General features: G+C 42.4%; 1 protein-coding gene across 6 annotated transcripts in view; it reads right to left on the bottom strand.

Moving 5' to 3' along the window:
• Positions 1 to 8661, bottom strand: part of ACVR1C (activin A receptor type 1C) — a 90808-nt gene extending 82147 nt beyond the window's left edge. For 4 of the 6 annotated variants that reach the window (XM_059704388.1, XM_059704395.1, XM_059704394.1 and 1 more), the window contains exon 1: positions 8368 to 8661. In XM_059704388.1, coding sequence (XP_059560371.1) covers positions 8368 to 8437 — 70 coding nt within the window. In that variant the 5' untranslated portion in view covers positions 8438 to 8661. Of the gene's footprint in view, positions 1 to 7387; positions 7425 to 8163; positions 8243 to 8367 lie in introns of those variants that run through there. The other 2 variants (XM_059704389.1, XM_059704390.1) reach the window with 2 other exon arrangements.
• Positions 8662 to 15582: the final 6921 nt, after the last annotated feature.

Genomic DNA, 15582 nt, shown 5'->3' with positions numbered 1-15582 from the left:
ACTTGGCTATTATTATTATTATTATTATTATTATTATTATTATTATTACAGGCCCTTTAACTTTTCTTGTAATATTTATTCAGTGGTAACAAACTCCTTTAGTTTTTTCTTGTCTAAGAAGCTCTTTATTTCTCTTTCAATTTTAAATGGTAACCTTACAGGGTAAAGTGGTCTTGGTTGTAGGTTCTTGCTTCCATATCTTTGAATATTTCATGCCAATCCCTTCTGGCCTTAAATGTTTCTGCTGAGAAATCAGCTGAGAGTCTTACTGGGGTTCCTTGTAGGTAACCAACTCTTTCTCTAACAGCTTTTAAAATTCTATCTTTGTCTTTAACTTTGCCATTTTAATTATAATACATCTTGGTGTGGGCCTCTTTGGGTTCATCTTGTTTGGGACTCTCTGTGATCCTTGGATTTGTATGTCTTTTTTCTTCACCAGGTTAGGGAAGCTTTGTCATTATTTCTTCAAATAGGTTCTCAATCCCTTGCTCTCTCTCTTCTCCATCTGGTACCCCTATGATGAAGATGTTGTTACACTTCATGTTGCCCCAAAGGTCCCTTAAACTAGCCTCATTTTTTTTTTCAAATTATTATCTCTTTTTCTTTGCTCTGATTGGATGTTTTTTTCTACCTTGTCTTCCAAACCACTGATTCAATCTTCTGCTTCATCCAACCTACTGTTTATTACTTCTAGTGTATTCTTCATTTCATATATTATATTTTTCATTTCTGTCTGGTCCTTTTTTTATGGTTTCTATGTCCTTTTTCATTCTGTTCAGCATTCTTTTAATCATTACTTTGAACTCTGATAAATTGCTTGCCTCCATTTCATTTAGTTCTTTTTCTAGAGATTTATCCTGTTCTTTCATTTGGAGCTTGCTTCTTTGTCTCCCATTTTGGCTACCTCTTTGGATTTCTTTCTGTGTATTAGATTTGCTATGACTCCCAGTCTTCATGGGAAGGCCTTATGTAGTAGGTGTACTCTGGGCTCCATTGGTGCAATCACCTTGATCACCTGTGCTGGGTGCTCTAGGAATGTCCCCTGTGTGTGTTACGTGGGCCCTCTTATTGTAATTGAGTCTTGATTGCTCCTGGCCCATCCATGTATGGGACAGACCCTCAGGCTGACTAACTGTGAGGCTCAACCCCTACCATGGCATGCAACCTACTGTGCAGATGCTGACACCATGAAGTGGAATTTGACTCAGCAGGGTTTGGTGCCTGATGAGATCTCCCTTTGGATATGCTACTTGTGAAGCTTATTGGATCCTTCTCTGTGTTGTCTGAAGCTGGCCACTGAGTTATTGGTTCTAGGCCTCTTGAGAGGGACTCTAGTGCAGGTAATGTATGATGCTGCCTGTGACTGGCCCTTGGCAATTTGTTTGGCGCTATAAGCAATCTACAGTTTGTAGCTGCCTCTGCTGGGCCTGGGTGTGTTCAGGAAGGACCAAGCTGTATACCAAGGCTGGCTTTTACCAGCACCTGCCTGGGAGGTCAGCATAAGTCCCAAGGCATCCAGATCCACCTCCATCTGCTTCCACCTGTTGGCTACCTGTTAGGCTCAGTCACTGAAAGAGCCTCTGGCTGTACTCAAGTTGCCTATGAGACATTCACAATGAGTCACCTGACAGGGATAAGTGATGTTCACCAGACTGATACAAATTCAAACTTAGTGCAGTGCTGGGGAGCCTGGCTTGTGGTGTCACTGCCACCCAGTGGGTGCTCTCACACCTTTGTGGTGAAGCAGGGTCTCAGGGAGGTATCAGGGTGAGGTTGGCAGAATTTATCATGCCCAAAGAGACCACGATTTGGCCATGTGAAGGGAGGCCTCTGCTCAGATCAGGTGTTCAAGGGAAAAAATGGCTCCTATTGTAAAGCCACACAGCTCAATCTGTTCCAGATTCTGCCATGAGGAGATGGAGCTCAGCAGGGTGGGGTTATCGGGAGTCAGGAGTATGGGGCTAGTGGATGTCCCATGATGGGAAGGTACCAGTCAGGCTTTGGGAAATATGAGTGGTGTGGCCCCTTCCCCAGAACCACACCACTCAGTCAGATTTTGCCCTGATTTTGGCAGGGTGGAGCCACCAGAAGTCAGGTGGGCGGGGCCGTCTGAGCTGGAGCCAGAACCCACAGGGTGGGTCCGCTGGAAGCCCAGAAAGTGGTTCTAGTGGATCTCCTGTGAGGGGGGAGCACCAGTCAGGTTCTCAGGAAAGTGGGAGAATAGCCCCCAACCCAAAGCCACACAACTAAGTCACTGACACCCGAGTCTTCCCAGACCTCTATATTCTGGCCAAGGCATTTGATTCCTCAGTAGAATGTGAGCTCCACAGGGTGGTGCAAGAGGGAGGCCAGAGGGTAGGGCTATTGCATTCCCTCAAGCTAATGCCACACAGAGGGGAGTGTTCCACCCCAGAAAGATGGCGATGGCGACTGTGGTATTGGAGAATGACTCAGCACAGGGATCCTGGAGGCTGTCCCTCAGGGCTCTCCTCAGAGCCAGAAACTTCAGACTCTCTTCACAGACTCTAGTCTGCTCCACCCTCCCTTCACCACAGCCCTGGTTAAGTGACTGTGAATAAATTGTTGTGTGTTAGCCCTTTAAAAGGGTGCCTGTGTCTCTAGCAGACTCCTGTCCCTCCCTGATGGATAAAATTCCTACTGATTTTCACAGCCAGATGTTATGTGGGTGCCTATTCCCTGTTCTGATGCTCTGGGCTGGGGGTTGAGACCTCAAACTTCTCAGGGGAAACCCTCTTGTAGCTGAGATATCCCTCAGCTGCCACTCGTGGGAGCGGGGCCAACTCCTTTCATGTCTCTACGCTTCCTACCAATATCAATGTGGCTTCTTCTGTAAATCCTTCAGCTAGTCTTCAGTTTGTTATTCAGTATGATTGTTCTGTAATTTAGTTGTAATTCCAGGTTGATCCTGAAAGGAGGTGCATGTAGCTTCCACCTACTCTGCTGCCATTTTGAATCTCTCTCCTCCTTCCCTTTTACTTTTAATTGGATCCCCAATTGAAAGGAATAATGATTTGTATTGTTCAGATTCCAGGGAACCAAGAGGCCCACATGCCTTAAGGATCCAGCTTTCAAAGAGTGCAAAAGCACAGGACTCATGCTTATGATGCCTTCTTGTGCATCTCTTTATAGAAAGTTGGGAATAACAGGACCTGCTTCCTCATAGAAGAGACCCAACCACCTTTCTCCACAGACTCACGACTTTCCCTCACTGAACAGTGACCCTTGAGTTTATCGCCCAGAACTCTTTTCGGAGCTGCCATAGAGGATGGACTAAGGTCAGGTATTAAAGATAGAGGTTCCCTGCTCTGGTACGCTGGCTTTATTTTGCCAGGCACTGCATAAACTTTTGACTGTATCGGTGTCAGGATTCTGGATTCTGATTTATCACACACCTCCTTTCTCTATCCTTAGGCTATTTAGTAATTAGTAAAAGTTTAAAAAGGATAGTATATTAGAGTTCTGCCATGCAATTTAGGATTAAAACACCAGGTAACAAAACAGTTACTTTGCCTTATTTTGCCTCCCTTTTCTAGGTGTCCCCTAGTTACCCCTTCTAAACTAGAGTTAGGCACAACTAAGCCAAGGTCGTAGCTAGGTATTCCTAGGTTTCCTTAGCAAAAGTAGCATTTCTATATCACTTATGAACATATCCTAATATTATCCAAATTTCTTAAGCAATGTAAAAAGAAACCTTGAGATTTTGAATATCAGCTGGGGAAAATTTAAGACACAGAAGCCCAAAGCAATGGAAAATCCAGAAAAAAATTCACATATATAAATGATAAGGAATGATACAAAGTATAATCTTTGTTCTTAGAATTTTCCATTTCCCCACCCCTTTTCAGTTCTTTTTTCTATTTATACTTAAAAATTAGCCCTCATTTTAAATGTTTATTAAAATAAACCCTTTACATTTGAACATATCTGTTTGAGATTTTTAATGACCCGGGCCTACAGTTATTCATTTAAAGGACACTTTCCCCTACAGATCACCAAATAAAGCCAATACCAGTCATTTGTTAGCAGCTCAAGGCATAGCTATAGCGGGAGCTAAACAGCCTCTGGCTGACATTTACATATCCCTGCCCCTCTCCCAAAGGGCTTGCAATCGCTCTCGTAGGAACATGCTCTTAACCCTCGAACTGTGTCTGATTATCAGGTCCTGTGGGGCTCGAGCCCTTCTAAGCCCTGACCCTATCCATTCACCTCTCCTCTTAACCTTCTCTTATTTACAATAAGTGATACGAGCACTGCCTAGAAAAAGTCAACAAACTGGACCTCAGCTCCTCTATAAGAGAAACATATAAATGTTTATTCAAAAGGAAAGTATTCTAAAAATGCATTTGGAAATAACAATCACACTCAAAAGACAATAAATGCTGGCAAAACCAACTTCTTTCACTAACAATCATTTGCAGGGAGTCTAGAGAGTTATTCTTATCTTTTTCACGCATCCTTTCCTAATAAGCTACTCATATAAGGTTAGGAAAGGCTGGGTATCCCTCCCTGTTGACTCAGAAGCAGTGGAAATAGTGCAAAGAGCTGGTAGTGACCCATTCAGAGATGCATATGGGACAGCAACAGAGCTAGAACAGCAGTTCTAAGAGATGAGGACTAGAAATAGGTCTATACTCCTCTTTCTGATGCAAGAGCTGGAAATACATGTATCAGAAGCTGGTCATCTCACCACAATATCTCTTTAATGTTGGATTGCCAGTTAAAAATACAGAACACCAATTAAAGTAGAATTAAGCAGCAATTAATTTTGAATATAAGTATATACCATGTAACATTTGGAACATATTTGTAATCAAAAGTCTGTTGTTTATCTGAAATTCAATTTAACTGGGTGTTCTATGATTGCTAAACCTGTGACTATTTAATGTATATTTTAAGATTATCTATAAGGGCCCTTAGCTCCATATTTTTTATCTTCTGACCAGTCTTATAACCTAAACTTTGGGTGCATAAAACCAATTACGTACTTGATATCTCCACTTCAATGTCTAATAAGCACTTTAAACTCAACATAACCAAAACTGGGCTTCAGATCTGCCGCTGTCCTCTTGTCTCCAGGCCTCAACCCCCGTAAGGGTCTATTCTTCCATTGCTTGGGTCAAAAATTTGGTGTCATCTTTTCTTCCTCTCTCTCTCACACCACAAATCCTTTATTTTTCTATGATTATAGTGAATCGGGGTACTCTCTGTTTTATACTTCGTACATCTGAGGCTGGAAAACGGGTTGAAGCATTATAGTCAGTGAAGAAATGTGCCCCCAAGGACTTCTGCACAGAGTTTCTTCTGGGCTAGAGAAGTTTGTTCCTTGGAAACAGAGAGCCTCTTGCCACATTTGTGTCCATCAACCAACAAATGATTGTGCTTAAAGAAGGGCAAAGGTGACAATACCTTTTGCATTTATAAACCCAGTCAATCCAAAGCGTTCACTTTCAAATCCAGCAAAGCTTAAAATGTATAGTGGGAAGTGTATGGTGGTAGTGAGGAGCGGGGGGGGGGGGAATGTGTGGTAAGAATCTCACTATCTGAAAAGCCAACCCCCACCCTGGTTATTAAATGAAACAGTTTTCAGTTTAGTAATCCTTTCCCAACCAGAAGACGAAGGAATTCCATAAAATTAGTGGAGAAGGTATGAATCTATGTAATATCCAAAGCACAACTTATAATTTGAGACATTTTCTGCCAATTCTTTGTTTAGTACCTAGGATAACTGTTGGGAGGTTATCGCAGAGCTTTCTTATGAAACATCAAGAAACCCAGTAACTAGATAATGAGAGTAAGTCAGAGGAGCCTAGTTTTTAGCCAGTCTGGACCAATAAATATTTTCTCTAAATTCTCATCAGTGATTACCCACTGAGATTCTCATCAAGAGCAATAGTTTCTATTATGCTGTTGATGCATGACACATCTGAGGTGATAGAGCTGCTGCAAAGAACAGCCAAAGCAAAAGGCGTTTTATTGGTTTATCAATGTCCTTAGATATTTAAGGTCCTAGATCTGGTGCTCAGCAGAGCCAAACTGGAAGGTGGCGTTTTCTGTCATGCAGTTTTGCTATGTCATCTTGTCAAAAGCAACTTCTCATATAACATGCCAATAATGGCATGTACATTTTCAAAAATGGCCAATATGATTAACAATGTAATTTGTAAAAGTGACCAGGTAACCACATGAAAAAAACAACTTAGAAGGTTAAATAAATAAATAAGCCCTAGCTGGTTTGGCTCAGCAGATAGAGTGTCGGCCTGTGGACCAAAGGGTCCCGGGTTTGATTGCGGTCAAGGGCACATACCTTGGTTGCAAGCTCCTCCCCGGCCAGAGCCCTGGTGAGGGCTCCTGCAGGAGGCAACCAATCAATGTGTTTCTCTCACATTGACGCTTCTCTCTCTGTCTTTCCCTCTCCCGCTCACCCTAAAAATCAATGAAAAAATATTCTCGGGTGAGGATTAACAACAACTAAATAAATAAATAAATAAATAACCTTGAATCCCCCTACCAAATAATCAAAGATTTGCACAAATATTAAGAATCAAAAATGTAAATAGCAACGGACTTTTTTTTCTGTGGGATACAAAGAAGGATAAAGTTTCTTTAAGAGATTTGAAAATGATTTATGTTCAAAAGTTCATTGTAAAGTTCAAGTTTGGTAAGCACCTTTCTACTATATTGACACATTATCTCCACATCAGGCATTTTTCTTAGCCTTCAGGTTTTGAGGAAACAATCAAATTTGAATGGATATTCTTTTTTTTTTCTATTTTGTACATTTCAATGTCAAAAGTTTCCATTCCTTTTTCAGAACATAGCAGGGCTTGTTTTGCCATGCTGCTATACCCAGGGTCTCTGAAATTCTCTAAAAGATTCTGTCATAGAATAAAACATACCTTTCAAGAGATATAAAAAGATAATTGAGTCTTTTTTAAACCTCTGCAGCTAAGCTATTAGCTCCCCAAATAAATAAGGCTGAATGGACAGCCTGCGGAGGCAATTTCACAGGTGTCTAGTCAAAATATCTGGAAGACTATATTTTTTTTTTGTAAATTCTATCAGTACTTTGAATATTCTTTCCAAGTTAGCAGAGTTCCCACCCATTTCTTATAAAGACTCTGCAGTCAGTTTTTTCCCTATTTACGATTTTACTACCTCTGAATGAAAATATTTCACTTTACCTCATCATTTTCCTGATAACCTCTGGGTAACTGCTTTCCTAATTAATCCCTCCCAATAATCAAAATTTCACTTAAATGCATGTAGTGTTTCTCTCAGACCATCTAAAACACTGAAATCTGTGCATGCAGCAATCATACTATTCACAACATTCTCCTGAATTGTCACTAAGAGGAAAACTACCCACCCTGGAGTATCGCTATTAACGTCAAACACATTGTCATCTGGGAAAACAAAAACGCATCAAAGTCAGCTCCGGGCCAAGTGCAGTTCTACCAAAATACACCAGGTTTTTATGTGCAAATGTCTTAAATGTCTGACTGAAATGTTTCAAGAATGAGTTAGCAAGGAATCCTGCTCCTGCTCTCCATAACCCAGGATAATGTTATAATGAAAACAGTTTCTGAATTAAATGTGTTTTTCATCTCAGCACACTTCGCTTTTACCAAAGATGCATTTGCCCCAGTTTCTAGTAAACATTATCAAGAAACGTTTGGTTTCTAGCTCGGGCTACTTAGCCTATCAAGAAACAGACCTGTTATAAACGCTGGGACGCTTGCCAGAATTTTTTCCCTGCAACTCTTGGTAAAGATCGTACCTCGAAAGCAACGTGTGTTGCAAACCACGCAGATCTAAGCTCCCACTCCCGCCTACATCGCTTGGCACCAGCGGCTTCTGAGGTATCCCTGGCCTCCTCAAACTCGGTCTGAATCGCCCCCACCTCTCCGCAGCCTCCCATCCCCTGGCTCGGCTCCGCGCGGAGCTCAGCACAGAGCGTCCCCCAGGCACTTGCAGGGCGAACTCCTGGTGCCACTCAGCTCCCAGCCCTGCGCACACCCAGCAACACACTCTCCTCCGCTGCGAACTGCCCCCAGATCTGTCACCTACCTCACCCACTACCCAACCCCCCACACGGTTCCTATCGCTTTTCCCCTTCCCTCGGTGGCTTCGTCCCCAACACACCTGTCTGCCCCTACGCCTGCCAGGCGTCAGGTGCCCGCGCCCCTTCGATCCAACAGGCGCTTCCCATTCCGCCCCGTGGAAGGTCAGTTTGCTCCAAGCACCTTCTTCAACTACCGCGCCCGCCCGCGGACGGTCCCCGACTCCCCCCTACCCGCCCCCCCCCCCAACCCCCGCGTGAGCGCGGGGCAGCCGCGCCCGTCCTACCTGCGGAGAGCGCGGCGGCCGCGGCGAGCAGCAGAGCCTGGCGGAGCGCAGCGCCGAGCGCTCGGGTCATGGCCACCGGGCGGCCGCGCGGGGCTGCGAGGCCCCAGAGCGGACCTGGCGGCCGGGGCAGCGCCCGCCGCTTTGAAGTTCCCGGGGCGCGGGAGGGAAGCGCAGCCCCGCAGCCTTCGGAAGTGCGCGGTTGGCTCTAATCCGTGAGGGCGCACCCCTCCTCTGCCTCCCCCATCTCACGCCCCTCGTGGCTGGCGGTGCGCGGCGCTCCTGCCACTGACCCCAGGGACGCGCTGGAGGGGAGCGGGGTGGGGGGAGGAGGGTGCCAGGGCCCGCCCCCGCCGCGCCTCCGCCCCCTGCGCCCTCGGAACCGCCTGGGGCCTGGCGCTGTCGGGCCGGCTGGCAGAGGCCGCCCAGAGCTGGAGGGAAGCAAGGGAGTGGGGTGGCGTGGAGCCCCCTGGCCTGGAGGTGGGAGTCAGGACGGCAGGGAAAGCCCTGCTAAGACTTTAGGAAACTTAAGCCCTGCAGCAATTGCTTTCTGGTGGTCCGCTCCGCAGGTCGCTACAGAAGACCCACCCGTCCAGGTCTCTTGGCGTTTGTTTGTAGTCCGGTGCCCTACGGGATTTCCAACTAGACTGAGCCTGAGACTCCCCGGTGCATTCCCGCCGGGCCTGTCCCACCACCTGTCCGGGCTGTGCACGTGTCTGTGGAAGGGCGCCCTCTCTGTTCAGCCCAGGAAATAACCAATTATTCGACTGCATTGGCTACCCTTTGCTTTAGTTTCACAAACTTCAGCTCTTGCGGGATGATTTCCTGCGGCCCTCCCCTGTATGAAATGGCGACTCAAGCTAGACCCCCTTGCGCCAGATGATGAGGGTGAGGACTCATCCTATGGAATATATCTCCGGCAGCTACAGTTTTCAGCAATTAAAAATTGGGGGGGGGGGGGGGGGAGGAGCGGACATCATATACAAGGTTTAAGGGGAGGTGAAGGACGATTTAAAGTAATATATTAGAAACTTGTTTAAGTGCTGTTTAAATCCCTGGAGCTTATTATGTAATGGGTGTGCTCCCCATGTGGATTGTGATGGAAAATACAAAGGCAACGTTACCAATTAATAGCAATTAGCCTAAATTCAATCCTACGCGTACACTGAGGTGAATGGTAGTATTTTAACCTCAATAACAACAACAACCAAAAGCCAAGAATCCAGTACCGGTGTTATTTCTACTGTTATGGGGCACCTTGAAAAGTGATTGTCATGTAAATGAGTTGCCTTGAGTAAGAGAGATTACTTGCTTCTTCACCTAGCTCAGCTGGAAATAACCAAGTGTTCTTTCTGAGGTCTATGAAAGACCTATGGTGGAGTGATATACACAACTGACTTTACCATCCAAGGACCCCGCAGTGCGGGGCTGGGGGAGGGGGGGGGGATAACTGTTGGGCTTTGATGCATGATGGTGACAGTCCTGAGGATTTCAACCATCACCACCACCACCACCACCACCACCTTGGCTGAATCAAAACATTCCCAAGCATAAAAAGACTTTGTTCTCATTTTATTCTGGATCCAAGTAAACAGAAAAAAAAAAAAAAAAAAAAGATGTGGGACAAGCCTGAGCCCTTTCAGACACCCACAAAACAGATGCTTTTAAAAAAAGGCAACAAATTGCTAGGACACATGTTTTGTCTGACTTGGCTTGCTCATTATTTGGTAACTGTACCCTACATGGTAATCTATGGTTGGCTGGAGAGATTTGGAGCTGAAGGAGCTGGAGGTAGAGTCCTCTATGGGCCTGCTTCCTCAAAAGTAAATGGAACTTGCACCTCCTCCACCCTCTATTTCTCAGACCCATGACAGGGATTAACAGGGTAGTGAATGTGACCACTGTGCCAAGCCATAAGGCATCAGTAAACACCAATGTCAGGAATTTACTCCCCACATATTTTTTTTGTCTCTTGAAAATAGTAACATCCCTGCAAGTTGGAAAGCTCTGATCTTCCAAGGAAGCAAGGTTCTTTTCCAGAGAATTCTGGTGTTGAAAAACTTCAATAGTTTAACAAATTCAACACTTTCCTCTTAGTCTAACAGTGCATTGTGCCTATGGTAATCTGCTAGCCACAGGGTGTGGTCTTCAGTAGCCACATGTGGATAGTGAGCACTGGAAACATGTTAGTTCAAACTGACATGTGCTGTAAGTATGAAATACATGCTGGAATTTAAAAACATAATACAAAATTAGAATGTAAAATATATCATTAATAATTTATATATTTTACTTGTTGAATAAAAATATTTTGGACATATTGGGTTAAATAATGTATATTATTAAATGAGTTTCACCTATTTATTTTTATTTTTTAATGTGGCTATTAGAAAAATTTAAATTACATATGTGGTTTATATAATATCTCAATTGGGCAGTGCTGGTCTAATGAATCCTCATCAGGTAGCAAAGATCTTTGTCTTAAGCACAGTATAAAACACCAAAAGAATTGTTAAGTGCCTTGACAGTCGGTATATGGCCAGCCAATGAAAGAATCATGAATTCTGGGTGCAAAATTCTGTGACACAACAACAAAAGGTTAATATGTCAAAAATCCAAGTTCTTAATTTGTAGGAGTATTTTAATCTAGGTCTTCAACAACCATTTCCCTCTGTCCTCTTGTGCATGTTCTTCTTCCAATATCAATAATACCGAAGCTTGGAAAATAAAGGACATTCTCGGGCAATTATAAATATTTCTATATTCTTCAGTCCTTAAGGCCACCTTTATGGCAACCAAGAAAAGATCTTCATCTTTACAACATGTCCCATTTTTTACTTAAAAGTATAACTTATTTATACATAGACACATACGTACATGGAAATTAACTCAATCTTTTTAAAAAATATATATTTTATTGATTTTTTTACAGAGAGGAAGGGAGAGGAATAGAGAGTTAGAAACATCAATGAGAGAGAAACATCGATCAGCTGCCTCCTGCACACCTCCTACTGGGGATGTGCCCGCAACCAAGGTACATGCCCCTGACCGGAATCGAACCTGGGGCCCTTCAGTCCGCAGGCCGACGCTCTATCCACTGAGCCAAACTGGTTAGGGCAATTAACTCAATCTTAATCCAATATATTTTAAATGAGGAGCTCCAGTGGCGCAATCGGTTAGCGCGCGGTACTTATACAATATATTTTAAATGAAATATTATTAAGAAAATACTCTTTGGAGTATATTGACTAACTTCTGTTATTTAATGTAAACAATACAAATGCATGGTTCAAGATGTGATATAACATCTTTCATATTTTGCATATATAACATGGAAAAATGTACATTTGAGACTTTTTTATTTCGCTGAAAAGAAATTTACATGCTAATGTGTCACAAGATTTAACCTCCCCCCACCCTTAATCTTCTATTTGTACATATTCATTACCATAGCAACACTACATCATGACACCTAGGTTCTCATAATCAAAAGAAAGCTTCAACAACAAATAATCGAGGAGTTCATAACCCATCAGCAAAACAGACTCTGGGTGAGTAACTCTTACATAAGCAAGGGAATCAAAAATAGGGACCTGAGATTAAAAAGATCTGATACATTTGCAGAATAGCATTCCAAAACAATAAGGCAAATAAGTGTGTGTGATAATTGAACTTTGAAAATGACTAATCTTTGGATGTGGTTGTTTGGGAATTTTTTTTATCATGCAGGTTTCTTTTATTATTCATTTCTAACTTTATTTTTCAGTTACAGTACATTCAATATAATTTTGCATTAATTTCAGTGTACAGAGTAGTGGTTGGATAATCATATATGTTACAAAGGGAACCTTCCAATATTTCCAGTACCCACATGGGACCATACATAGTCATTAAAATATTATTGACTCTTTTCTCTAAGCTGTACATTACATTCTTGTGACCATTTTGCAGCTACTAATTTGTACTTCTTAATTCCTTCAGCTTTTTCACCTAGCCCCTTCACCTTCCTCACCTCTGGGCAACCATTGATCTATTCTCTGTATCTATGAGTCTGTTTCTATTTTGTTTGTTCATTTATTTATTATTATTCTTTCCAAAAACCCAAATGTCATGCATCTTACTTTCTTATTTCACTTTGGCATATAAACTTACCATGGAATGAGCATATGGTGAGGAGGCATACTATGATAATTTTCTATATACAATCAAGGTCTAATCTTTCATCCTGTTACTGCATTTTTTTTTTTCCCTAAACTACAGTCTCCCTGAAGAAGTGCATGACACATTCATCTCCCTCAGCTTATTAGGAAATCTTGGCCTCTTCTTTTCCTTCTCTTCCTTCTTCTTTTGTTAATTCTTTTTCATAAACATAGTCACGTGTTCAGGGACCTTTATTGAGATGCTACCATATGTGCCTTCAATGTGCCTGTATTATGGGACAGCTCGGGTCTCACATAGGGGAAAATAATGATCGCTCTGTGGACATGAATAATGGGAAATATCAAAGCAGTTTCTTAGCTCATCAGCCACTGTCAAGAGCTTAGTTGTTTTTTTTTAGTACTTAAATTATCTTTTTTCCCTACCTTCCAAAATGGCTGCCCCCTTCATTGATTGCCATATCCTTTTAAAACCATTAATATGGTCTTTTCACATTACTCAAACTTTATGTTTTCCCTTCCACTAACCAATGTCAATGTGCTGGGCTGATTAGCTGCATTCAATAGGGGCTCTCTCTGTAAAAGGCAGGTCAGAGAATCAGTTCCAAGTAAGCAAGCCACCACTATTGGGTCATCCCCTTAGAATGTGCCTATAATTATGTTGTACCAGAGTGAGGTCACAAAGAGGTAAGAGAGTTAGATGACTCAATACAAAGCCATCCCTTTCTGGATAAGTAACTCAGAAAGGATTTTTTTTTTCAACCACAGACAAATCGACATTAGGGTTCTGATCATATTGACTCAAGCAAAAGAGTCGTCTAAAGCTGCTGTGTCTAAAACGAGCCACTTGTGGCTATAGAGCACTTGAAATGTGACTAGTCTGAATTGATATGCACTGTAAGTGTAAGATATGCATTGGATTTTAGACTTAGTAACCCCCCCTTAAAAAAAACCAACTCTTTTTTATGTTAATTACATATTAAAATTATACTATTTAGATATATTGGATTAAACAAAATATATTATTAAATTTCACCTTTTTACATTTTTAATTCAGCTAGAAGGAAATTTAGAATTACATATGTAGCTCTTATTATATTTCTGTTGGACAATGCTCATCTCATGAATCCTCATCAGATGTTAGGAATCATTTTTTCTGGGCTTAAAATTGTAGGAAAAGCAAGACCTTTCTTCCCTCACATAGGTCCAACTTCAGTTATCTTTACTCCTTTCACCTCTTCAGCAGCAACCATATTCAGTTCATAATAAAGACAGTTTTACTTTCCTTTTGTGCTGTCCATTGTTATTCATACTCTTATTTCCATAGTCCAAGTCCATAATAACTTCATACCTGAGGTGTAATTCCAACTAACCAAATCACCTTCACAACTTTGTGTTATCCCTATCAAAATGTATCCTCAAGACTGCCATCAGAACAATTTTCTAACATGACTCTGATTATGTTCTTCCTGCCCACACATCTTTAATGATCACCCTTGTCTGTAGAATCAGTGCTAAATTCTCTAGCACACAGGTTCTCAAATTTTCTGATAGCATCACCCCTTTTATACTTTACAAATTCTGAGGACCCCAAAGAGTTTATGTTCCGGTGGGTTATATCTATCAACATTTACCCTATTAGAAATATAAATTGAAAAATCCGTAAAATGCAGGAATATACAAGCACACAATCCATTAGCCTTCAAAGTGATCACATAATGACACCTCATGTAGCTTCTGAAAAACTCCATTGGACATTTGTACCAGAATGAGAGTGGAAAAGACAAATTGCATCTTAGTATTACTTATGGAAGTGCTTTTCACCTTTTTGACCCCTGCAATGGTCTTGAGCACCCACAGGGTCCCTGAACCACACCTTGAGAACTACTACACTATCTCATTTCTCTACATTATTCCCAGGTGTTCTCATCCATGACCATGATTTTCGTTTATTTTTGTGATATGTGCTCAAGACACCTAAATCTTTGTTTATAGCCCTGACCTTGCTCCTGAACTCTGGATTCATATGTCCTACTGTCATCTCTACCTATGTAGCCTGCTCTGCAATCCTGCTTCTCCTCCTGTCTCACGTATCTCAGTAATTGTCACCACTCAAGCCAGATGCCTTGTTTTTCCCCACCCTCATCTCTTCTTTTTCCCTTATCTTTCCCATCCAATTAAGTAGCATTTACTATAGATTCCAACTTTTACAAAAAGTGCTCATTTTTTTTTCACTTCTTTCTACTTTATTGCCATCCTTCTATTCAGATCACCATCTTCTTCTATTTGAAAGTAGAGGCCCAGTGATGAGATTGGTGCACTCGGGAGGGTCCCTCAGCCCCCAGTCTGCACCCTCTCACAGTCAGGAAGCCCTTGGAGGGGAGCGGGCCTAAGCTGTCAGTCGGACATCCTTAGTGTTGCCATGGAGGTAGGAGAGGCTCCGTCATGACCGCTGTGCTTGCCAGCCCTGACTTCTGGCTGAGTGGCGCTCCCCCTGTGGGAGTGTACTGACCACCAGGGGACAGCTCCTGTGTTGAGCATTTGCCCCCTGGTGGTCAGTGTGCATCATAGCGACCGGTCGTTCCACTGTTTGGTCAATTTGCATATTAGCCTTTTATTATATAGGATGTCAAATGATGCATAACTGGTCTCCTTCTCTTGAGATGCACTCCTTTCAACCTTTCCACCCAACCCTTCAGCCAGAAGGATCTTTTTTATAGCACAAACATGCTCCTATCACTGAAAACTATCTAAGACATATTGCCAGTTCTAGCACTGGCAGTTCTAACATCAGCATCTGAAATCAGCTTGGCACATAATAGGCACTCAATAAATACTTGTTGAATAAATGACATTTAAGACCCTCGATCACATGACCCCAATTCTGCTTTTCCTAGCATTAAATTTGTTGAATAAATAAGTTAGCTCAACACAGCAGCATTCTTATAACTTAAGATTCACCCCCCTTTGTATTCATATTGCTAAACCAGAGACAGTGGTTTGGGTAGAAAGTGAATGATAAGGGAGAGAGTAAACCTTAAAAGTGACCAAACAGTGTTGG

Source organism: Myotis daubentonii, chromosome 7, assembly GCF_963259705.1.
Source record: "Myotis daubentonii chromosome 7, mMyoDau2.1, whole genome shotgun sequence".
NCBI lineage: Eukaryota > Metazoa > Chordata > Mammalia > Chiroptera > Vespertilionidae > Myotis > Myotis daubentonii.
This window is presented reverse-complemented; position numbering and strand designations above follow the sequence as displayed.